General features: G+C 39.9%; 1 protein-coding gene across 2 annotated transcripts in view; it reads right to left on the bottom strand.

The window, feature by feature from the left end:
• Positions 1-613: 613 nt before the first annotated feature.
• EMB (embigin) overlaps positions 614-26,652 on the bottom strand; it is a 42,887-nt gene continuing 16,848 nt past the window's right edge. The window contains exons 3-9 of one of the 2 annotated variants that reach the window (XM_060191021.1): positions 19,596-19,785; positions 19,276-19,367; positions 8,887-9,014; positions 5,746-6,025; positions 3,843-3,876; positions 2,159-2,213; positions 614-1,064 (exon numbers count right to left, since the gene is read on the bottom strand). In XM_060191021.1, the coding sequence (XP_060047004.1) occupies positions 1,044-1,064; positions 2,159-2,213; positions 3,843-3,876; positions 5,746-6,025; positions 8,887-9,014; positions 19,276-19,367; positions 19,596-19,785 (800 nt within the window). In that variant the 3' untranslated portion in view covers positions 614-1,043. Of the gene's footprint in view, positions 1,065-2,154; positions 2,214-3,842; positions 3,877-5,745; positions 6,026-8,886; positions 9,015-19,275; positions 19,368-19,595; positions 19,786-26,652 lie in introns of both variants that reach the window. The other variant, XM_060191020.1, reaches the window with a different exon arrangement.

Consider the following 26,652-nt stretch of genomic DNA (forward strand, 5'->3'; position numbering starts at 1 on the left):
AAGACTACGAAACATCTTAGTTTGTTGTAGGAGAGCAGTGGAAAGGAATGGAATGAAAATAAGGAAATTTCTTCTTGTGATATGGAGCTTTGGCTAAGAGTAGAGTTCTTTTTTTTTTTTTTCCCCCTCCAGGGTCATTGCTGGGCTCGGTGCCTGCACCATGAATCCACCGCTCCTGGAGGCCATTTTTCCCCCTTTTGTTGCCCTTGTTGTTGTAGCCTCATTGTGGCTATTATTATTACCATTGTTGATGTTGTTCGTTGTTGGATAGGACAGAGAGAAATGGAGAGAGGAGGGGAAGACAGAGAGGGGGAGACAAAGATAGACACCTGCAGACCTGCTTCAATACCTGTGAAGTGACTCCCCTGCAGGTGAGGAGCTGGGGGCTCGAACCGGGATCCTTATGCCGATCCTTGCACTTTGCACCACGTGCGCTTAACCCACTGCGTCACCGCCCGACCCCCAAGAGTAGAGTTTTATTTCCTTGCTTTAAACCAATATTTATAGAGGGAAAATATGATTTTGTTTTCTCTTGGTTTTTCGGTAGACTAGCCATCGTAACCAAAGGTAGAAAGTACTCATGTCTAGCGAGAACCATTTCTTTTCAACGTGATAGAAGAATGAACTTTACATGACATTTATTATAAACATTTCAATGTCAAATAAGCATGATTTTAAAACAAATGGCAAATATTTTCTCCTTAGTGAATTCTTTGGTCATAAGCAGGTCTTGAGTGGCCTTTGGTCTGTGAACTGTGAACTGCTTTTGCTGGTGTGCATGCTGTATATGCAGATTAGGATGAAATTAATTGTCCTGGGTTATCTAGCTCATAGAATACATTTAATACGAGTTGCTTTAATGTAAAATATTACAGAATGAAAAAATCTTTACCTCTAAGATCACATATACAATTTGCAAAGCTATTGCAAAATGTTGTATAAACTTTTTATCAAAAAAAAAAAAATCATTTTACAGGACGTATAAGCAAAACCAAAACACAAGCTCTTTGAACATCTTCCCATGACTCTTCACATGATGTTCCTCATTCACTGGTCACAGACTCCTGCATTAAGTAAAGCAGAGTGAAACATAATCAGCATGTCCTATTCATGTATTCATGTCCTATTCATGTAGTCATGTAATTTATCATCACTCTAGCCAAGGAGAAGATTTAGGACAGGGAAAGTGGGATCTAATATATTGCCTAATGAAGAATTCCTGATCTAAAATGCTCAGAAAAATTAGCACCAACTATTTCTATTCTAGTCAATAAAAAAAATTACATAAAGTCATCCATATCACCCAAGATATGGGCATATGTAAAACATAAGAATCCAGAAAAGGGGGGAGAGGAATATATGGAAAGTTGTAAACAAAATTATCCTACAAAGAATGGTGTGGATTCAAACCCCTGTGGACATGTAATTCTGTAATATAAGAATTAAAAATAGGGAAGTTGGATGGTAGCGCAGTGGGTTAAGTGCACGTGGAGATCCAGGTTCGAGTCCCCAGCTCCCCACCTGCAGGGGAGTCACTTCACAAGCCATGAAGCAGGTCTTCAGGTGTCTGTCTTTCTCTCCCCCTCTCTATCTTTCCTTCCTCTCTCCATTTCTCTCTGTCCTATCCAACAACAACGACATCAATAATAACTACAACAATATAACAAGGGCAACAAAAAGGGAATAAATAAATAAATAAATATTAAAAATAAATAAAATCATAAAAAATAATAATTTTTTTAAAATTACCCCACAATGACAAAAAAATAGCCAGGACTGTAACTTTTTTGACTGGTCACTACGTGCTGTCTGGTGGAAAAATGAATATATATTTAGTGAATAGCTAAGTCTTTGATTAAGTTTAATGAAAAAAGTTGGGGACCAGGTGGTGGCACACCTAGTTAAGTGCACATATTACAGTGACCAAGGACCCAGGTTCAAGCCCCTGGGCCCCACCTGCAGGGAAAAAGCTTTATGAGTGATGAACCAGGGCACAGGTGCGTCTCTATCTCCTTCCCTCTCTATCTTCCCCTCCCACCTCAAAATTCTCCACTGTCTCTATTCAATAATAAATAAATAATTTTTAAAAGAAAAGTAGTTGGACTAGTAATGTATTTCTGCTGAATTTTCTTTTATTAGGAACACTATTTAAACTTACATTTTTTCTGAGTCTGGGAGCATTACTCTCTATGCCATTGCTATCATCTGTTTTCCTGTTAAGAAAGAAAAAAGAAAAAGAAATAAAAGGAAATTAATAACACCATCTAGACCATGACTGTCAGTTTACAATGCAGATCCACAAAGAGAGCTCACTCTTGCTGAAAAGCATTTGCTTACAGTGCTGATTTTGTTTTTACACCATTGCATGGTGAGGAATGCCTCAATTTTTTCCTTTTAAGTTTATTAGTGATTTAATATTGATTTACAAAATTACATGTCAACAGGAATGCCTCAATTAAAAATTAAAGAGGGGTAAATCATTATACTCTTCAATGAATCAGTTTGACATTTTCTATGGCATAACAGATAAATATTTTTAAATGTTTAAAAAGAAAAGTAAATCAAATGTGAAAATTAAATTATTAAAAAAGTCACTCCATACTACTCTGGAGTCATCCTTTCAAGCGATCTTAAATAAGAACACTCTGAGACTGAAGAATTCTCCAGAGGCAGCTACAGAATGGTTGGAGACAAGCCTCAACTGGAGCTGAGAAATCTGGTTAAGACAAAATAGTTTGAAATATCCGAGTAACTGTTTTGTGTTGTTGTTTGTTTGTTTTCAAAGAAAACTCGATGGGTAAGAAAGAGAATCAATAAACAGGAACCAACAAAAAATGCTTTTAAAAGCTCAAATCAATATAAACAAGATGCCCAAGTTCTACCAACAAGGTACAGTGAATTCCCTCTCAACTACCTATGATGATTCTAAGACAACCTTGTTGGTTTGGTTTTTTTTTCCCCTTTCTGGGAAATGGTCGCGGGTCTTGCCATGTCTTCCCATCTCTTGAATTTCTGGCCTTCTTTTCCTCGTTCCTCGGGTCTCTCTGCTCAGTTTAGTCCCACTCTTGGGACTTTTTAACCAATGAACTCCTTATTAGCTCTCCGTCTTAGAGGGACTGATAATTTTATTCCCAGTCTTCCTCATAATCCACTCTAAACAAATATGGTGTTAAGAAAACTGCTGGCTTTCTCAAAATGACTACTGATAAAATCTGGGTCAGTGATTTTTCAATATGGCAGAGAGTAAGTGATAGTTCCTTGAAAGAAATATGTCCAAGTGCCAGCCTCAGGTTCTGGTCTAAGAGACCCAGTGAAGTCTGAGCATCTTTATTTTTTCAGTGAACATCCTGAGAGACCCTAAGTATTAATCAGGGTGATTAATACTCAGAGTATTAATCAGGATCACTTAGACACAAGTAAAACAGGATGATTTATACACAAATAAAAATTCTTAAAGGTTACTGAAAACTTTCTGAGTATCAATACCTATGCTGAGCATTTTTAAGTAATTAATACAACTTATCTCCCAGCTTTATGTATTAAGCACTATCATTAAATCCATTTTGCTAAGTAGAAAACTGAGTCACAAAAATAAAGTAAGAGGTGATGGGGGTGGGGGCAGTGAGGACTTGTAACACAGACAAGGCTAAATCCAAACCTGTTTTCACCACAAAATGGATATGCCCAGAAAACAATACACAAAGATCTATTTTCTTACACATAATCAATTCTTGTGTTTCTCCCCTACAACTAAAGATATCTTATTCAATGGCATATTTGCATTTTTGTTTTACCCAAATAAAAATTGAAAAAAAAAAAGATCCGTGAAAGATAATACTTACAACTGCTCACTTTGTTCAAATTCTTTCCCATGATCTGTATAATAAAAGAAATGGTAAACTATGAAGATTGCTTGCTAATTCCTATGAGACATCTATGTAGCTGAAATTTCAGTTCAGGAGGCCCTGTGCTAAGCCTCCCTCTTGGAAATGACAGTGATGTCACTGGTCATCACAACCATCAACACCATCACAGCATTCCTCTTTGTCTGCTCTCCAGAACCTCGAAGCAATTTTGACCAAGCATCATCTAGTGCCTGGGAATTTTGAAACAGCATCAATTTATTTAAGTTTGTCCTTTTTTAAAAAAAAATATATCTTTATTACTTATTAGATAAAGATCCAAAAATTGAGGAGGAACGGGAGGAAGAGGAGAAAGAGAGAGAGAAACAGAGAGAGAGAGAGAGAGAGAAAAACAGAGAGAGAGAGGAGAGAAAGTCTTAACACACTGCTTCACCACTCACAAAGCTTTACCCTGCAGGTGGGGAACAGGGGCTTAAACCCTGGTCCTTGAACATTGTAACATGTGCGCTCAACCAAGTATACCACCATCCAGTCTCAAGTTTGTTCTTTTTCACAGTCCTAGAAGCAGAGAAAAAGAGTGAAAGAGACCACTGCCCTGAAGCATCCTTCAGTGTGGTCCTCACACTGAGTACAAACCTGGGTCATGCACTTACCAAAGGAGCACACTACCTAAGTGAGATAATTTTTTTAAAAATATTTATTTATTCCCTTTTGTTGCCCTTGTTTTATTGTTGTAGTTATTGTTGTTGTTAGTGGTGTTGTCGTTGTTGGACAGGGCAGAGAGAAATGGAGAGAGGAGGGGAAGACAGAGAGAGGGAGAGAAAGACAGACACCTGCAGACCTGCTTCACCGCCTGTGAAGCGACTCCCCTGCAGGTGGGGAGCCGGGGGCTTGAACCGGGATCCTTATGCCGGTGCTTGCACTTTGCGCCATAGGTGCTTAACCCGCTGCGCTACTGCCCGACTCCTGTGAGCTAATTTGTTAAGTTATTTCATTACTATCCCTAAGTATTTAGTAATCTACAAAGTTACTAAAAATGCAATATAAAAATCAGAAAAGGAGGCATTAAACAAGGTGTGTTTTCTTGGAGGTGTATCTGTTTCTCAGCCCTTAATCTGTCAGGCGCAAGTCACAATAAAAGAAAAACAACTCACAAAAGTTTGAATCCTGGTTCAAGCCTCCCGCTTGAACCTATGTTGCTTCACAAATGGTGAAGCAGGTCTGCAGGTGTCTATCTTTCTCTCCCCCTCCTCTCTCCATTTCTCTCTATCCTATCTAACAATGACATCCATAACAACAACAACAATGAAAAAAAAGGACAACACAAGGGAAAATAAATAAATAAATATTTTTAAAAGTTTTGAGAACTCAAGAACATTTGATAAGTGTCCTTCTAAACATTTCTAAATGAAGAGTTATCTGAGTGAAAGAATAGTTATTTGGAGTGCAGACTCCACCACACTGAAGGAAGAAGCTTCAGTGCTTCAGCTGTGTGTGTGTCTCTCCCCCGTCTCTGTGTGTCTCCTATCTCTTTATCTAGGAAAAAATCAGCCCAGAGCAGTGAGCCTCAGAGATGCCCAAAATGTTTGTCCTTTAGATGGTTTATATTAAGCCACTACAGCTTTCCTAGTATTTAGTGCCATGACACATAACAATTTCTATACAGGTGTTGAGATGAAAGAAACGGGCAAGAAAAGTATAGATTATAGTTTTCAGGAAGCTGGAACAGGAAGACATCAATAGATACAAATTCCTAGTTTATCCTCACCATGTAACAAAAACATTACATCAAATAGCAATAAACGACCTCCCCCCTCCAAACAGTAGAGCCTCCGGAATGTTCCACTGCATGAGAGCATTGTCTAAAACAGACAAATCCTACCTGAACACTTCTGTTTCTTTTGCGTGTATGCTTCACAAGACAAAATGACAGTCACTAAAAGAAGGACTTCAGCAGCTATTGCAAGAAATGGTTTGAGCGGAGTCAGATAGGTGAGCACGACAACCTGGACCGGTGCCTGGCTTTCCCCCAGCTGGAAATTCGCGTGGCACCAGTAAGTGCCCTGGTCTTCCTCCGCGAGCTGCATCAGCCTGAGCTTCGTTTCATTAGCATGCGCTCCACTGATCATATACTTGTCAATCCTTTGAACATCAATAGGAACCTAAAACAAAGAAATACTCATACCCATCCCTTTCAAAGTGCACCAAAAAATACCTTTCCTTTTTAATACTTTTATTTATTTAGTATTGGATAGAGACTGAGAGGAATTGAGAGGGGGAGAGATAGAAATGGAAAGAGACAGTGACATACCCGCAGCCCTGCTTCACCACTCGTGAAGCTTTCCCCCTGCAGGTGGGGAGTAGGGACTCAAACCCAGGTCTTTGCATGCTGTAATGTAAGCGCTTAACCAGGTGCAATAACACCTGCTCCCCCCAAATACATTTATTATATGAAATTTTCATTCATCTCATTTATAATACAATTTATGACAGTATAGCAGTACCAAGAAAAATACTTACTAGAAAGAGGCATAATAATATTTGTAAGAAGTTTTACATAACAGAATCCAAGTCTTTATATCTCTTGGAGGGAAAGTGGACTTTGTATTAAGTACTTAAGGATCACATGTCTGAAACTTTAGCAAATAGGTTATCACTGCTAAATACAAGCGATATAAAAATGAAATTACAGGGGAGCCAGGCAGTGGCACAGTGGGTTAAGCGCACATGACGCACAAGGACCGGTGTAAGGATCCCAGTTCGAGCCCCAGGCTCCCCACCTGCAGGGGGTTCGCTTCACAGGTGGTGAAGTGGGTCTACAGGTGTCTTATCTTTCTCTTTCTCTGTCTTCCCCTCCTCTCTCCATTTTTCTCTGTCCTATCCAACAACAACAACAGCAGTAACAACAAAAGGGAAAATAAATAAAATTTTTAAAAATCTTTTTTAAAAAATGAAATTACAGGGGGAAAAAAAAAGACTAGTCTAGACTAGAGCTTTTCCCTAGAATGGGGTCACAAGATAGCTCACCCATTCATAAAGCCTGAGACTGAGTCTCAGAGCCACTTGGGAGTGCTGTGGCATTGGGGAAAGCCCTGGTGTTATAATATCGTATTTATATTCTCTCTCTCTCTCTCTCTCGCTCTCTCCCTCTCTCTGTGTACACACACACACACGCACATACACACACACTACAAAGAATGGCAAAGAATACTGCAAAAGTACTGGTATGTATTTAGTTAATAACCAAATTAGTGAAACTATTGGATTGGATCAGTCTCTAGAGGAATGATTCCTGGCTTCTGACACTGGCAGCTCCTTAAACAAATTGAAGATAAAATCTTCAGTGTATGAAGTTGGTATAGAAGGGAAGGTCGAAATCCCCTGTGAGTCAGGTAGAGGCTGTGAGCTGCATACTTCTTGGTTTTTCCTGTCAAAATTTCACTCTCAGGTAGACTGACATTTGAGATTCACTGGGTTTTCTCTGGCCTCTCAAGACAAACATAAGACCACGTGGGACCCATTTATTTAATCTAGTTAGAGTTTATTCTCAGGTCACTGGATGCTTCGGCACCCCATCACATAAGTGTACTGCTCAAAAAATACTGGCAGGCACAGATATTCCCAGAGGTTACACATGAAGACCACTTTGTGAGTTTATTATTTGCCAGAAAAAGAAATCCACGAGCACCTATTCTAATCATCAGTAGAAATGGATTTTGTCTAAGAAAGAGTATTTCCTTTTTTTTAAGACAGAAGTTTTCCTTTAAAAATTTTTTTTATTATCTTTGTTTATTGACTAGAGACAGTCAAAAGTTAGAGGGAAGGGGGAGACAGAGAGGGAGAGAGATAGAGAGACACCTGTAGCACTGCTTCACCACTTGCAAAGCTTTCCCCCTGCAGGTGGGGACCGAGGGCTTGAACCTGGGTCCTTGTGCACTGTAACGTGCGCTCAACCCAGGTGTGCCACCATATCAGCCCCAGAAAGAATATTTCAGAGTGACACCTACATGACCTCACACTATTTCTCCTAAAATACAGTTTTTCTTTACAGAACTTTCAACACCAAGTCTTGCTATGGAAAGTTCTGTAAAGGTATCACCTCCAGGACAACAAGGCTACCAAGAAAAGGAATAAGAAATGATTGATTGAATGCTTGTGTATCTTTTCATGTCAGCTCCTAGACAGCCAGGAAATCTTTAATAGAAATTAAGCTGTTTCCTTTTGGCCTCTGAAAATTCAAAGAAGTCAGTTATATTTGTAAAAGTAACCCATGACCTAAGTTTAGTTGAAAGTTTTGAATCGGAGTGGGTGGTGGAGGCAGGTGGTAGCACAGCAGGTTAAGTGCACATGGCGTGAAGCACAGGGACCGGCGTAAGGATCCCAGTTCGAGCCCCTGGCTCCCCACCTGCAGGGGGGTCACTTTACAAGTGGTGAAGCAGGTCTGTAGGTGTCTCTTTCTCTCCCCATCTCTGTCTTCCCCTCCTCTCTCGATTGCTCTCTGTCCTATCCAACAACAAACAACAATGAAAACAATAACAACAAGGGCAACAAAATGGGAAAAGTGGCCTCCAGGAGCAGTGGATTCGTAGTGCAGGCAAAAAAATAAATAAATAAAATAGTTTCGACTCTTTCTTAAATGGTGCCATTGTAGTGCATTCAATGTTTCTACAATGAGTAGCTTATACACATATGCTGGGCGTTTTTTTTAAGTTATGTTCATTAAACTAACATGAAAATAAAAACTTTTATAGAATTTTAACTTTCAAAAAATCTAAAAAAAAAAAAAAAATTCCTAACTCTAAAAAGCAAAGTATTAACTAATTATACAGTGATTTTCTCTAGTCTAGATGTATCATGTGCTAAAGACATCAAATGACAATTCCACTTTTTAGTTACTTCTTAAGAATATAAAGTAAAAGAATAAGATAATATCATATATTTACCTAGGAATTCTATATTTTATGTTATTTGTGGAAAAAAATTATTTTACTTTCTCATATGTATCAAAGAAATATGATCTTACCTCTACACTTCCATTGCTTCTGTACCAAGTCCAATTTAAAGGAGAACAGCCATGACACACACATTTCAACACAGTTGAGTCCCCCACATAAGTGATCAGTGCTTTCTCTTTTACAGGAAGCTGAGGGACTAAAAAAAAAAAAAAAAAAAAAAAAAATACAGGTATTAGAAAAAGGAATGTCAGTTAAGAGAGTGTGAGAAGGAAATGGGTACAAGTTGAAGACAATTACTTTTTATTTATTCTCTGTTCCGTTGTTTTAATCTTACAGAAAGCGAAATGCATGTATAGTAGGTAGGATTGCAGTAGCGATCATAGTGAGTGGGTGAGTCAATAGAACTACCTATCTAATGTGGGAATGGAAGAAAGGTTTTCTTTTTTATTGTGGAGGAGAGAGAAATTGAGAGGGGTAGGAGCAGCTAGAGGAGAGACACCTGCAGCATGGCTTCACCACCTCTGTGGAGCTTCCCACCGGTGGGAGGGGAGAAAGGGCTTGAACCTAGGTCCTTTCACATGATACTTTGTACACGCAACCTGGTACACCACTGATCCCAGAAGAAAGATCTTCTACTTTTGTGTCTGTCAACAATTACAAGTACTACAGTGAACGGTTACAAGCACTGTTGTTCAACAGAACAGAAAGACACTTTCAAGTGATGGGTTCGACATTATTGAGCAGAAGAAACCTCAAAAGCCCCAGAGGCTACAAATCTATTGATACAATGACATGTGGACTAAATGCCACAGAAAAAGACCTTCAGGGAGTCAGGTGGTAGCGCAGCGGGTTAAGCACACGTGGCACAAAGCCCAAGGACCGGTAAGGATCCCGGTTCAAGCCCCCAGCTCCCTACCTTGAGGGGAGTCACTTCACAGGTGGTGAAACAGGTCTGCAGGTGTCTCTCTGTCTCTCTTCCTCTCTATCTCTCCCTTCTCTCTCAATTTCTCTCTGTCTCTATCCAATAACAAATAAATAAATAAATAAGTAGACCTTCAACTCAAATAAACAAAGATCCTACAGCAATGGATAAAGCACAGTATCAAGACCAGTAGGAAGTACAGAGATGAGCCCCAGTAGAAGAAGATATTTCACCTGGGGTATAAAGATTTGTAGTCAAGAAGGACATTGAAGATGTGGGACTTTTCTCTGTGGAGCAGAGATGGGTGGTACCCAACAACTGGCATCCCAGCCTTTTTCATTTGCCACAGCACCATCAAGTCCCTACAGTCTTGGCATGGAGGGTGGTAGGGAAAGCACCGAGGACAATGCAACAACTGCCAGAAACAGAGAATCTAACCTACCCTCAGTGGGGCCACACAAAATCAGTTTCCCAGGGAGCAACCATAGCCACACGTCTAAAAAGCATCTGATTACATCAATCAAGAAATTCTAATGCCACTCTTACATACCATCTGACTGAGAGGCAGCGAGTTTGGGGAATGACCCTCAGTGGGAGCCATCTTGGCAAATTCATGTCAACTTTCTCATTTCTCGCCCATGAGTACCATCTTCGGACTCTGCTACCCCAGCTTCCTAAAGATAGCGGGCAAGTTTCAGCGTCAGCAGTGTTGAGGATATAGAAAGGACACAGCCATCCTGCTGTTCTGAGGGACTGAGCTAGAGAATGTAGTATGTGAGGTAGCTGATACAGAGGAACCCACAAAACTCAGCGCCTATTGAGATCATGTACTTGCACTGCTTTTCTTGATTAAGCCCTCTCACAGTTTGCAATGTCCCCTGGCCTTCTTACACAGGATTCTCTAGCCAAATCAATTGTCATGGGCAGAAAAGATTTCTAGGCTAGTTGTGTATATGGGACAGAGGTGAAAGAAAAAAAAAAGACCTAGAGTGTCTAAGAATCATAGAATAAGTGTAAAGACATCCACTAATGGGAAAGAGTTCCACAAACAGTTCTTTACAGATCACCTAGCCCAGGGGAGAAAGCAGATTAAAGGAATTAAACAATGCAATACAAGAGGTGAATACAAAGGGGAGAAGGTCAAAGAGAATAAAAAAAAAAAATAGCTTTGATGTGCTGAAAATGATATGAATCCATCCTGTAAGAAGATATTAAATAGTTGAGCAAATACATTACCATGAGCAAGGACCCAGGTTCAAGTCCCCGGTCCCTACCTGCACTTCACAAGTGGTGAAGCAGTGCTGCAGGAGTCTCTCTGTCTCTCTCCCAATCGTCCCTCCTTCCATTTCAATTTCTCTGTCTCTATCCAATAAATAAATAAAATTTTTAAAAAGTAAAAAAAAAAAAATTAATGCCTGAATTAGCCAGTAGGATAAGATTACACTTAGATAAGAATTGCAAGTATAGGGGAGCTGGGCGGTAGTGCAGCGGGTTAAGTGCACATAGTGCGAAGCACAAGGACCTGTGGAAGGATCCAGGTTTGAGCCCCCGGCTCCCCACCTGCAGGGGAGTCGCTTCACAGGCGGTGAAGCAGGTCTGCAGGTGTCTGTCTTTCTCTCCCCCTCTCTGTCTTCCCCTCCTCTCTCCATTTCTCTCTGTCCTATCCAACAGTGGTAACATCAATAACAACAATAATAACTACAACAACAAAAAAAAAACAAGGGCAACAAAAGGGAAAATAAATAAATTTTAAAAAAAGAACTGCAAGTATCAATTAGAACAGTTTAAATCAGACTGCCTGATTCTTACCATAAGAAGAAAGAAAATCTGGAGAAATGGTGTCACAGTTGGAAAAAGAACTAGAAAGCTGGATAAGGGAAGAGAGTGGCTCCCTAATATGGGGTTTGCCCAGACAATAACCTGTGTCCACCTGCATATTAGATGTTGGGCGCAAGCAAAAACTAGTTGGGTCATGGGCCCCATGGAATATACCTAAATAGAATTACTAGCTTTTTCCAAAATGGAGACCTCAAATCTTCATCTGCAATATTCCAGCCTTCAGGTTCATGATTAGTCAACACTTTGTTCTACTTTATAGCTTAACTCTTTTTCAACCACCAGGTTCCAGATGCTACCATGATGCCAACCTGGCAACGCCCATGTTCAGCAGGGAAGAAACTACAGAAGCCAGACCTTCCACCTTCTGCATCCCACAGTGACCCTGGGTCCATGCTCCCAGAGGGATAGAGAATGGGAAAGCTATCAGGGGAGGGAAGGGGATATGGAGTTCTGGGGGTGGGTATTATGTGTCATTGTACCCCTCTTATCCTATAGTCTTGTCAATATTTCAATATAAATAAAAATTGTTTTAAAAAGGAATAAAGTCAGTTAATAGGTTAGAGAGAGAGAGAGAGAGGAAATCTTGTTTCTAGAACCAGGGAGTCTGTGGAATAAAAAGAACACATGGGGGGAGTCGGGCTGTAGCGCAGCAGGTTAAGCGCATGTGGCACAAAGCACAAGGACCGGCATAAGGATCCCGGTTCGAACCCCGGCTCCCCACCTGCAGGGGAGTCGCTTCACAAACTGTGAAGCAGGTCTGCAGGTGTCTATCTTTCTCTCCTCCTCTCTGTCTTCCCCTCCTCTCTCCATTTCTCTCTGTCCTATCCAACAACGACAACAACAATAATATCTACAACAATAAAAAAAAAAAAACAAGGGCAACAAAAGGGAATAAATAAATAAAATAAATATTTAAAAAAAAGAACACATGGAATAATAAAGGTGTATATCATCATGAAAACTAAGAATAGGAAGGAAATGATGAATAATAGAGTTGTATATCATCATGAAAACTAAGAATAGGAAGGAAATGATGAATAATAAAGTTGTATATCATCATGAAAACTAAAAATAGGAAGGAAATGATGAATAATAGAGTTGTATATCATCATGAAAACTAAAAATAGGAAGGAAATGATGAAGTCGCAAAATGTTGATTTCAACAAGGTAGAACAGAACAAGTGATACTTTGAGATGACCAGGAGCTGAATTAACAAACAAACACACAAAAGCAACCAACTATCCTCCAGGTGTCTTTGGCAGTCTGGCTCCGTTTTGCTAGTCTCACTTTCAGGCTTGCTTACACCCAGGTTCCACTCCAAGGAAGAAAAATAACCAAAATGTCATTGAAAGTAGAAGCAATTGTAGAAGCCAAGAAAATAAGTTGATCATCTGTCTTGATAGTAACATAACAAGGACACTGTAAGTCTTGAAAAAAAAAAAACACGATGATAATTTTAAAAGGTGAATATGGAAAGAGCCCACATCACGCTGGTCCATACAATGTTTAATTCTGGACTGCCTCAGGGCCCACCCAGTTTCCTGCAGACCCTGGAGGTGGTGACAGGAGAGGTTTGGGGGAAGTGCTGGATAGACCCGTGTCTGGCTGACCTCAATGTGAGTGTCCTCTCCGTTAACCCTCCAGCTATCCAGCTTTAGAGAGGATTGGAATGGTCATAATCTGAGGTCTTACAGGCCTCTGTTAACTAGGGCTGGGAATTAAGGTTAATTAACTCAAATCATGCTTTCATTTATTTATTTTTCATGGTTCAGAAGGGAGGATTCTCCTACCTAGAGCCTGAAGTCCCACAATGAGCTTCAGTTACAAATGGTCAATTTTTTGTTTGTTTGTTTAAGGTTAAGAGTATGAAATACTAAAGTAAAAAAAAAAAAAAGCTATCCACTGATTACAACGGCAACAGCAAAAAGAAAGTAAGGAAGGTGTGATCTGGTAGCAAGAGAGGATGGACTAGACTGTTGGTTGTGGCTGGGTGTGAGAGACAATGAAAAGGCAGAATGAGGAGGACGTGGGGACAAGTTTGCCGCAGGGAGGCAAGGACTGACAGACAGTCACGCATGTTGAGGTACAACTGAGGGGTTCAAATGGGGACACACACTTGGAAAGGTGATCTAGAGCTCCGCAGAATTCTCTACAGGCTTTTGATCTTATCTGAAATATTTTCAACTTTATATTAATGGATTATGTGACTCAACGTGAACAGGATTTTAACGGTCACTTCACTATAGAAAACATTGAAAAGCAGACTCTCTCAGAATCAAAAGGCAGTGATTTGGGAGGTGGTGCAATGGGGAAGGCTCACTGGACTCTAGCATGAGGGTTGGAGTCCCATCCCCAGCAATTCATGTACTATGTGTGCTTAACTCTGTGCACTACCACCCGGCCCCCAGCGGCAGGACATGTACCAGAGTGATGTCTGCTTCTTTCTCTCTCTCTCTCTCTCCTATCTTTCTAGATTAATAAATACATAATCTTTAAATTCATATACATATGTATGTATATATGAAAAGTTATCTATGAGGTCAAACTTTTTTTCCCCAGTTTGCAGAGATTTTTTTTTGATTTTAGGGATTTCAGCAAGATTTGTACCCAAGGCAGACCCAAAAAAAAAAAAAAAAAGTGTTCAGAGGAGGAACTAGGTGGGGAGTTAGAATATTATGTGGAAAACTGAGAAATGTTCCACGTGTACAAACTACTGTATTTTCTGTTGCGTGTAAACCATTAATCCCAATAAAGGAAAAAGTGTTTCTTTACTCCCATGCCCCTTTCTTTGATGTATATTTCCTCAACTGAAGGTTTAGAGGAAGGTAAAAAGAGAGGACCGGTAGAGAATGGGATTGTTCTTGAAATTCCTGAAGAAAACCCTATTAATATCACTTGCTTTCTTTCTTTCTTTCTTTTTTAATATTTAGTTAACATAAACACCATTCCCACCACCAAAAGACTGTGTCCCATTCCCTTCTCCCCCAGCCCCGCCCCACCCCATGAAGCTGAACACCCACCCTCACCCTTCACCCAGGGTTTTTACTTTGGTGCCCTACTCCAAATTTAGTCAGATCCTGCTCTGAGTTTCCCTTTCTGTTCTTCTTTCTCAACTACTGTTTATGAGTGGGATCACCCCATACTCGTCTTTATCTTTCTGACTTCGCTCTCAATATCACTTCCTAGCCATGCTTCATTTCAATATACAATGTGGTTTTGTTGGTTTGTTTTATTTCTTTATTGGGGGATTAATGGTTTACAGCCAATAGTAAAAGACAACAGTTTGTGTATGCATAACATTTCTCAGTTTTCCACATAATAATTCAACCCCCACTAGCTCCTCCTCTGCCATCATGTCCCAGGACCTGAACGCTGCCCACCAACCCGGAGTCTTTTACTTAAGAACCAAGAGAGGATGAAAAGCATCCTATCTGGGGGCAAGAGTATGGGTGGGTAGGTGGAAGAAGATACACTGGTTTTCAGTAAATCTCTAACTGGTAGCTAAAAGGAATTCCAAGAAAATCTTGTGTAATCTAAGGGAACCGGGTTAGAAATACATCCCAATGCTACCAAACCATCTCGATTTAATGTTACCATCAAGAAAGTGGCCGCCGATATCTGCCAGTGAGCAATGCCACAGAGATAAAACCAAAATTGCTTTCATCTCTCCTATTTCTGTTGACTAGTTCCTTATCAAGCGGGCATTCATAACTTTCCTGCTGTTATAGCTGGCTAAATACAGCAACATGGGTCTAAATAATAAAAGGTACTGCATTCACATTAATTTGCTCGAACTACTCTGGAGGTCACAGCTGGTTCTAGGTCACTGCTTCTGTTTGGAAATTCATACCGAGCCATTGCGTTGGTAGCCAAAAATCTGCCTAGTTCTTCCAAAATAGATACAGAACCGAGAGGCCTTCCCTAGAGGCCTCTTTAAGACTTGGCACTGAATCTGTCAGTAGCCTGAGAAGTAAAATGCTTTTTTTAAACTTCAACTTGGAGGCAAGAACGATTGCTTCCAAATGGTGACCTAAGTTTGACCTATGTAATGTATTTAAGTTATGGCCCAGTACTTTAATAAGCTCTTCTGACCCTATGGGGCTCTGGATAAAATAGGACACAGGGCAGTCTTGGCATTGCAAAGATACAACTTTACTGCTGGTCAAACTGCTGATTGCAGATAGTACGCTAGAAGATGGTCTAGTGTTTACGCAGTTAAAGTGAGAGTCCTTAAGGTTGTGTAGAGGTGCTGACCAATTTGTATATTCATGTAATGGAAACAATATTGGTCTGGTGTCATTTTGCTTTTTTTATTTTTAATCTTTATTTATTGGATAGAGACAGCCAGAAATTAAGAAGGAAGGGGAAATAGAGAGGGAGAGAGAGACAGAGAGACACCTGCAGTCCTACTTCACCACTTGCAAAGCTTTCCCCCTGCAGGTGGGGACCAGGGACTCGAACCTGAATCCTTACACACTGTAACATGTGCGCTCAACCAGATGTGCCACCACCCAGGCCCGGTGTCAATTCTTATTCAAAGATATACAGGAAATTATTAAGCTGGGAGAAATTTTGTCCTTATTGTCAAAGGCAATTTACTTAATTTCAACAAAGGGGCTTGAAGCTGAAGTCCCCACTGATTCCATTACACTACTTTTCCACTTTTTTGAATCCCTGGACACTTCTCCACGAAGACAACTGGTCAGACCAAGAGAAGTTTCAAACATCCTGGTACTAGATTGGAGAGATAGAATAATGGTTATGAAGAAAAAGATTTTCATCTATGAAGTACCAAGGGCTCCAATGTTCAGCATCACTATAAGCTAGAGCCGAGCAGAGCTCTAGCAAAGGAAAATAAAATAAAATAAAATAAAATAAAATAAAATAAAATAAAATAAAATACCTTCTTGGTATTGGCAAAAATCTCTTCATGCATTCCCAAAAGTTCCATGTCCCATTACTTGTCCTTTTCTAGCCAAATTTCTATATTTTTCCATGGGGTGATTTTTTTTAAAAAAATGTTTTATTGATTTAATTATGTTGGATAAGAGTGGTACGACTCCACACAATTCCCACCACCTGTTCCACATCCCATCCCCTCCACTGGAAGCTTTTTTTGTTTTTATCCCTCTGGGAGCATGAACCCAGGATCATTACGGGGTGCAGAAGGTCTGGCTTCTGGAACTGCTTCTCCGCTGGACATGGATATTGGTTGGCAGTACTGGAAGGTTTTTAACACTGATGAATAATAAGTTTCCCTGAAACTGACTTAGAATATCTGCCCTACTTCTGACTGAAAAAAGTGTGTAGACTATCTGTCACTCATCTTTCTCTGTGGGGGGAGAGTAGTTACTGACATGTGAGCAGCTGCAAGCTTTCAGAGTGTGGTTTTTACTATCTCCTCCGTATTGAAATCAATGGTAAAACAACAAAGTCAGCAAACATTTTTGCATTTTTTTGCATGCACTAATCATGCAAAAAAATGCAAAAATGTTTGCTGACTTTGTTGTTTTACCATCAGAGTGTGGTTTTTACTATCTCCTCCGTATTGAAATCAATGGTAAAACAACAAAGTCAGCAAACATTTTTGCATTTTTTTGCATGCACTAATCAGCGATGTTGAAGTTCTTTTATAACCTTGTAGAAATGAATCAACCAGCTCCCATAAAGACGGGAATAGGGATTTTCCTGATGAATCGTTCTGTGAACTCGGGCTCATATACTGCAGATGGCTCACACAGTGAGCACTGGGGTGAGTCTCAACTGAAAATGTAGGATTAAAATAGACATTTCAACCATTCTTCAATGATAGTGCTAGGAAATGAAATATAATCCTTTAAAAAAAAGCCATAGGCAACCTATGTGAAAAAAAAAAATAATAAAATATATATATATATATATATATATATATATAGCAGAATATTTGTAAAAAAAAAAAAAAAAATGCATACCTTCCCACCTGCAGGGAAGTCGCTTCACAGGCAGTGAAGCAGGTCTGCAGGTGTCTGTCTTTCTCTCTCCCTCTCTGTCCTCCTCTCCTCTCTCCATTTCTCTCCATAGAACACAGGTTCTATCCAACAATGACTACAACAATAAAACAACAAGGGCAACAAAAGGGAATAAATAAATATTTTAAAAAACATACATACCATTGTGTAAGTCTTACAAAACTAGTTAAATAACTATAATATGAGTCAGACTTAGTTGTTCTCAAGTAGAGTGATTTCTCTAAACTGTTTGCAGTTTAAACGAACCACAGGAGCTATCATTCTAGCAAAGATATTCAGAAGGGCCCCCATCTATTAATTTTAGAGATACGTTCTGGGGCCGGGCAGTGGCACACTCGGTAGAGTGCACATGTTCCAATGCAGAAGGACAGGTTCAAGCCTCTGGAACCTGCAGGTGTGGGAAGCTTCCTGAGTGGTGGAAGGTGGCTCTGTGCTGTAGGTGTTTCTCCTCTCCCCCTTCTCTCTTTTTTTTCTGTCTATATCTATATAGATCTATATATATCTATATAGATATATATATTAAATTTAAATATATATATCTTCAATATGTAGTGCAAGCTTAAAAGTTGATGTAACTGGACATCAGAACAAACAGACTGATTAAAAAACAAACTATAACAAACCAAAAAATAAGTCTGAGTGGTTCTTTGTACTTCTCAAGGACTTGATTTTAGGCCACCAAGTTAGCTCACCTGGATAGTGGCAATGCTTTGTCACACACATGACGTAAGTTCCAGCCTGGACACCCAGGCAGTGGAATTAGCTTCGATGCTAGGATAGCTTTCCCTTCCTCCCTCTGCTTCTGGTTTTCTATCTGAAAAAGTCAACCTGGAAGAGGTCGAGTGGTGGCATACTTAGTTAAGTGTATATGTTACCATGCACAAGGATCCAAGTTCAAATCTCCTGGTGCCCCACACCCTTCAGGGGGAATGATTATTTCCCAATGTTAAGCAATATGATTTACTGTAAGAATTACTTTGAAAAGGTTCAATTAAACCCACTTATAAGGGTAAATGTCCTTAAACACTTTAAGCCTAGAGATTGGATTGGTTAAGTATTTCCTCAAAAGTTACAGGCCTTCTCTGCATATTCAAAAGAGACTCAATAATGCTTTTAATGAGTGAATATCCCACTCCAATGAGTAGTCTACATTATAAGACTGAGGGAAAGCTTTCATGTCTAAGACTCCCAGGTCACAGGTTCAGTCTCCAGCAGTGCAATAAACCAGAGCTGAGGAGACTGGGTGGCGGTGCACCTAGTTACACACAACATACACGACAATGCTCAAGGACCTGGGTTCATTTCCCCAGTCCCCACTTGCAGGGGGAAAGCTCCCCACAACCATCTCCATATCTGGCCGTCTCTATCAAATAAAGATAATAATAAATAAATAAATGAGCCAAAGCTGAGTGGTACTCTGGTAATAAAGATAACAAACAAACAGACATAAAGCCCTATGGGAGGGAGATGACAATCCAAGTCGGAGCTGGTTGGGAGAGACAAAGTCTACCACTACTACAGTATTAAAGAGCTAGACTTTCAAAGGCAACGCTTAGGTATGACTCAAGAGAAAGCCTACGGTTTTCTTTCAGTTGCATTACGTTGAAAATTATACTAATCACTATAAAACTAGAGGACTGAGAAGTCTAAACATGAAGTTATCACTCTATGAATTATTCGTACTGACCTTTGAAGTTAAATGTGCCCCTCTGTTCCTTCCCCTTTTCCTGAAGAGAACAAGAGTAGCTTCCCAGCTGTGTGCTATTAATCGTGGTGAACCTAAAGATAATTTAATAATTTGGATTTAGTTCTCAATATAACTCCTTAATGAAAATGAAACTGTTTTTAGGCAAAATTTTTAAAAAGAAACAATCCCATAATTATGCAAATGAGAACACATACATACCATTCCAGTGATGGCACAGTCCCAGTCAGCAAAATGATTGAGATTTTAATTAATTTCATCTAGCCATGAAGGTTCATTTTTTTATATATATATATACTCACGTGTATTGGGTATACAGAATATATCCTGTTATGTTGACAAGATAGTTATTCTCCTTAATGAGTTCGTCATCTTTTTTCCACATCACCTCCAATGAATTCAAATTCCCAGATGAAGTGAACTGGCATGTGAGTATTATATTAGAAGGCTTCTCTAAAGTGATATTTTTTTCAACTGGCAGACTGGAGTGTTCTATTAATCAGAAAACAAAATGAACAACAAAAAAAATGAGAGGGACAGTCAGAGGAAATTCAGTGTACAAAACAGGTCGGATCATCAACAACAGTGCTACAGTCTTAGGGAGAATTTTCTTGCAACATACGTTTGTTATTCTCTTTCTGCCAGGAGCCATTTCTCTGCTTGATACATGATAAGCTTTGAGACAATGGAATCTCTCCAGACAAGTGTTAATTCCCCCCTGGGCAGGCCATTTCCCCTCAGGTAAACCATTTATCAGTAATCAAGTGAGTCAACACACAGTTGTGGTAACAAACATGGTTCCGGCCATTTGTTGCAAGGAACATTCCGCTTTGAAGTTTGCTCCCCCTCCCCCCCTCCAGCATTCCCCCTCCTTCCCCAAAGCCTTATAATGCCTGTGAACACAATAAAATTTGGCAGCCTGATCAGAAACTTGTCTTGCTGTCGTTCTTTCGTGTCTCATGTCCCTTTCATTCCAGGTCTTTTAGGTTCCTAGCCCCTGTTCACCGCCCTGCTGGTCGGGGCATCTTTCATAGGCATAAATGAAGAAAAAATTGTGAACAATATTAACAGAGTAGCAATAGTCTTTGGCTTCAGTCTCCATAAAACCTCTAGCTGACTTAGATATAAGAGGAACGGAACTATAGATCTCATGCCTTGACAGTGCAGAAACAGCACAGCTGCAAAACAAATAGAAGCTGGTAGGAAAAAAATAAGTGGGGTCGCTGCGTGTGTATTTGTCTCCCACGGTTTAACTTTTCACAGGTAGGCTGCTGGTGGTCACTGCCAGACTGCTTTAAGTACAGTGTGGGTTTGTTTGATAAGCTAATGTTATCTTCTGACTCCTTAGGCATCCGAAGGGATTGGCTAAAGATGCAGATACCAAACAACAACAACAACAAAAAAATTAAATAAATCAACCCGTAGGCCTAACTTCTCATGGAATTTAAAATATCAACATCAAGTTATAAGAACATAAATATGTATGTATTTCCTATCCCATTTATGGAGTTCTGAAGAACTCAATTTTTTTTTTTTTTTGCCTCCAGGGTTATCACTGGGGCTTGGTGCCTGCACTATGAATCTACTGCTGGGAGTCGGGCGGTAGCGCAGCAGGTTAAGCGCACGTGGCACAAAGCACAAGGACCAGCATAAGGATCCTGGTTCAAGTCCCCAGATCCCCACCTGTAGGGGAGTCGCTTCACAGGTGGTGAAGCAGGTCTGCAGGTGTCTGTCTTTCTCTCCCCCTCTTGCCTCCCCTCCTCTCTCCATTTCTCTGTATCCTATCCAACAACGACATCAAGAACAACAATAATAACTATAACAATAAAGCAACAAGGGCAACAAAAGGGAAAATAAATATTTTTAAAAAAGAATCTACTGCTCCTAGAGGCCATCTTTTTTCCATTGTTGTTTTTGTTACTGTTATTGTCATTATTACTGTTATTTCTATTGTTGTCGAATAGGACAGAGAGAAATTGAGATGGGAAGGGAAGAAAGGAAGACATCTGCAGACCTGCTTCAGTGCTAGTGAAGCAACCCCCTGCAGGTGGGGAGCCGGGGGCTCGAATCGGGATCCTTACACAGGTCCTTGTGCTTTGCGCCAGGTGTACTTAACCTGGTGTGCTGCCACCCAGCCCTGAAGAACCCACTTTGTAAAAAGTTTAACAGTGATTTTTTTAAAAAAAGGAAAAATATCTAGCATCTGTTCTGATCTTTCTATACTAACTCCACCCCTGATAATCAAATAGGAGAGGAACCAAATTTTCTCGTCACAGAATTTCAGCAGGCAAATGAAGGAATTTTAGAACACCCCATTTCTGTTGCTAACCCTAGTAAGCCAGGGATGTGGGCAATTCACGTCAACTGCTCCAATCATCCCCAAAACAAAGTGTCTAGATGAAAAATACCCCAGTGTATAGGAAGGAATCTTGTCAAAAATAAAAAAACTAAAATTAAATTAAAACATTTAAATGAGGTAGGGCCCCTGAAAACAAGTTTCTAGATTCGATTACCAGTTTAAAGAAAATCTAAAAACAAGGGAAATGTGTTAAACCACACCCATGAAAAAAGAAATGCAGACTGTAAGAAAAACCTAGAAAAGAACTGCCTATTGCTCTTTAAAAGAGATATATCAGAAACAGGAGAGAATGTCAATTATGCATTTAAATTTTGTGTGAAAAAAAACCAGTAATATTTTTGAATGCATATCTGGGTGATCAAACAACAGCTAAAATGACAAAATGTGGTGGTGAAGGAAGAGTTATATTAACAAAGGGCATTAAATCATTTGAGTAAATTTCCTAATCTCTTATTCAATATGGTATAGCATCACTGAATGTAGAATGTGAAGCCAAAATGAAGCAAAACAAAAAAGCAACTTGAGTGACGCGTCGTAACATTACTGTTAGTTGTAACTAAGACTATCAAAATGCGGCCTTGAGCAGTGGCCGTGTGCAAGGTTTGCAAACCAGTAACAAACAGCTTTGTGAAGTGCTCTGTGAGCACAGGCTTGCGGTGACTGCTGCTTCTGTCATTCCAAAACTGCTGAGTTGAATTTGTCCTCAGAAGAAAAATGGGGAAAAAAGAAAAAAGGAAAATGAAAGCCCAAGTAAATAAATACCATAACAATAAACAGTAATAAATAACGAAAATGACTCATTAAGACAAAAGGTATGTACACATATCAACGTACTTAATGAGTATATGCTACATTCCACAAGTTACATTAAGAACTAATAACAGGGAGTCGGGCTGTAGCGCAGCGAGTTAAGCACATGTGGCACGAAGCGCAAGGACCAGCATAAGGATCCCAGTTCAACCCCCTGGCTCCCCACCTGCAGGAGAGTCACTTCACGGGCAGTGAAGCAGGTCTGCAGGTGTCTGTCTTTCTCTCCGCCTCTCTGTCTTCCCCTCCTCTCTCTATTTCTCTCTGTCCCATCCAACATGACAACATCAATAACTACAACAATAATTTAAAAAACAAGGGGAAATAAACAAACAATAAATTTTTTTTTAAAGAAAGAAAATAATAACAGGAGAAATTGCTTCAAAATCTACAAAAGTTGGTCTTGAACTTCTGTCTTCTGCAAATTCTCCTCATTCAAATTTTATCCTGGGCTACCTTACAATTCACTCAAATCTAACAGTAGGTATTAGCTAATGATAATCACTTCACAATATATATGCATATAAATCATTATATTGTGAAACCTATTATTAATACAATGTTATATGTCAATTTTATCTACAAAAGACTTATTACTTAGGCCTGCCTCTCTTTGAAAGTCAACTTCTTAAGAGATTCTTGGGAGTCAAGTGGTAGCACAGCAGGTTAAGCGCACGTGGCATGAAGCTCAAGGACTGGCATACGGATCCCAGTTTGAGCCCCAGGCTCCCCACCTGCACGGGAGTCGCTTCACAGAAGGTGGTAAAGCAGGTCTGCAAGTGTCTGTCGTTCTCTGCCCCTCTCTGTCTTCCCCTTCTCTCTCCATTTCACTCTGTCCTGTCTAACAATGATGGCATCAGTGAAAACAATAATAACTACAACAATAAAAAAAAAGAGAGAGATTCTTGGAGTCTTGTCTTGACCCACTCTCACTTCCTCTTCAGAAAAGCATGACTGTTTGATCTGAAGGCCTCTTTACTGAGTTCTTACTTTATTTGACGCTACAGAAATATCAAACATTGCCTGAAACTACCTAATTCATTAAATGTCCTTCATCTTGCTGTATGGCATTGTTTCTGCCTGATTTTGCGAACCACACCAATTGGCCCGTCTACCATTTAAACACTGACTTCCTTCTTTTTCTGTCTGACGCTTGCTTTGGATTCAGCCTCGATCTCTAATATCTAATATCGCAATAATAATAAGGCTTTTGGTTCCATTCAACTCCTAAATCTATATGCCTGCGAGCATGTAAACCTAGATACCACCCAGGTGCTTCACATGCAAAATATGCAAGAAGGTGTGTGGACTTTCTCTTGCTCTGACCCTGGTCACTAAATTGCATGCACTAGAGTTTTAGAGTTTAATGGCATCTTTAAAAGCAAATTTACCCAGCATTCTTTTCTTCCTCCTCCTGAACAGAAGCATGACTCTCTCCCTCTCTCTCTCTCTGTCTTTCTCTCTATCTCTCTCTCTCTCACACACACACACAAACACACACACACCACAGACCATTTGGAGTTCAAGACAAAATACATCCCAACTGTGGCACCTTAGCATGTAAAAGTTTTTCAAGTTGAAGGAGTTTGAGAAAATAGCAAAAGCAGCTAAGTTACTCTGCCCCCAACACCGGGTCCTGGAAAGGAGCATCCTTATCTAGATAAGGAAAAGAAGCCACAAGAATCCCAACAGGGCGCCAGGTAGTGGCGCAGCAGGTTAAGTGCACATATTACAGTGTGCAAGGACCTGGGTTCAAGCCCCTGGTCCCCACCTGCAAGGGTAAAGCTTCACGAGTGGTGAAACAGGGCTGCAGATGTCTCTCTGTCTCTCTCTACCTCTCCCCCTCTCAATTTCTCCCTGTCTCTATCCAGCAACAAATTAATTAAGTAGAAACAAAAGAATCTAACAAACCTTGCTTGGTCTCCCCTCTGTTTGTTAATACACTTATCTCAGACTCTCATATTCCCTTCAGGACTGGTTACTTTTAAACAAATCTAGCACAAGTACTCAGGTTTAAACTGCTTCTTTGAGTCTTTTTTTTTTTTTTTTTTTTACCCCTTATGAAAGTTCCTCAGTCATGTAAAGTTTCTGTTGAACAGATTTGTAGGAGAGGCCAAGAAGGCAGCATCATAGCCAGACTCAACCTCCTGAACCACCATAAGCCAGAGTTGAGCAGCTCTATTCGCACTTTCTCTGGGTCTTTCTGTTTCTCTTATTAAAAAATAAAAGATACTATGTGTCCTGGAGCTCCACTTCCTCAGATCCCTGCCCCACTAGGAAAAGAGAGAGAAGAGCTGGGAGTATGGATCCACCTGTCAACACCCATGTTCAGCGGGGAAGCAATGACAGAAGCCAGACCTTCCACCTTGTGCATCCCACAATTATCTTGGGTCCATACTCCCACAGGGTTAAAGTATAGGAAAGCTATCAGGGGAGGGGATGGGATACAGAGTTCTGGCAGTGGGAATTGTGTGGAGTTGTACCCCTCTTATCCTATGGTCTTGTCAGTGTTTCCATTTTATAAATAAGTAAATTTTAAAATAAATAAATAAACAAATAAATATTTTTTAAAAGAATGCATTCATTCCTTTCAAACCATCACATCAAGATTTTTAAATGAAAACCAGTATTAGGAGATTAAACAAATTTATAGTGTAGAAATCTGATGGCAGATGAATGTGTGATGAACACATCTCAAACACTCATATTTTCAACTAAGTGCTGCTTTTACTGCAAGGTCTCACTGAAACTGCAAGGTAGCATTTCGTAGTGATGGGCCATTCTCCAAGCCCTGATTGCTATCTAAACATTTCTTCACACTTTGCAGGTGTTTCCGCAGCTTGCTTTTCTTCGTGACAGGAAACTGTAAGCATCAAAAACATACTAAACCTGAGTTTGTTATATTGCTCCAAAGTAAAAGACGTTGGGGTTGGGGTGGGGGTTCAGATCCTGGAACATGATAGCAGAGGAGGACCTAGAGGGGGTTGAAAACTGAGCAATGTTCCACGTATACAAGCTACTGTATTTTACTGTTGACTGTACAACATTAATCCCAATAAAGAAAACAATAAATTTTAAAAGAGAAAAAAAAAAAAAACATGCTAAAGCATTTTAGCCCTGGCTTTATTTTAATTTTTGATTAGCCAACAAACACGTGTATCTACTAAACTCAATGTACATTAAATACTTGAACTTCTCCAAAACCTTATCAGGAAATGCATTTCTATTATTTCAAAGTATTACAAAAATATTCATGACATCTACATTTCAAAGATTCAAATCACTTCTTAGCACAGCCACACTTTTTGGGCACAACCATTACATTATTCCTGGTGCTTGGTGTCTCTGCACTGCAAACTCAGTGCTCCCGGGCCATTTCCTCCCTCTTTTTTTTTAAATATTTATTAATTCCCTTTTTTTTGCCCTTGTTGTTTTATTGTTGTTATTACTGTTGTCCTCATTGTTGGACAGGAAAGAGAGAAATGGAGAGAGGAGGGGAAGACAGAGAGGGGGAGAGAAAGACAGACACCTGCAGACCTGCTTCACCGCCTGTGAAGTGACTCCCCTGCAGGTGGGGAGCCGGGGGCTCGAGCTGGGATCCTTACTCTGGTCCTTGTGCTTTGTGCCACGTGCACTTAACCCGCTGCGCTACCACCCAACTCCCTCTTTTTTTTTTTATTTTCTCTTTCCTTTCTTATTTGATAGGACAGAGAGAAAATGAGGGGAGAGGGAGGGGAAGCGGAGGGGAAGGGGATATAGAAAGCCAGCCCTGCTTCTCAGCTACTAAAGCTTCCCCCTACAGATAAGGACAAATTACAGGAAAAAATAGCATTAATGATTACGTAAAAAGACACAATGCCTGAGGCTCCAAAGTCTCAAATTCAATCCCCGTCCCACCATAAGCCAAAATGAACAGTGCTCTGGTAAAAATAATAATAATAAAGTCTTAAGATATTCTCATAAAAATTGAATATTTTCAAGACACTTCTCTGTAATGAAAAGCACCCTGTAAGACAGTTTAAAGAGAAGTGGAGAGAAAACTTGTGGCTTCTATACACTTCTATAAAAGTACAGATCACTATTCACAATGTGCAGCCGTCTCACTTGCATGAATTAAAAATGCCTAATTCCAACAGGAAAATGGATGAAGGCTGTCAAGAGAAAAAGCAGGAGCGACTCCCAATGAAGTGAAA

The sequence above is a fragment of the Erinaceus europaeus genome, chromosome 5, assembly GCF_950295315.1.
Source record: "Erinaceus europaeus chromosome 5, mEriEur2.1, whole genome shotgun sequence".
Classification (NCBI taxonomy): Eukaryota; Metazoa; Chordata; class Mammalia; order Eulipotyphla; family Erinaceidae; genus Erinaceus; species Erinaceus europaeus.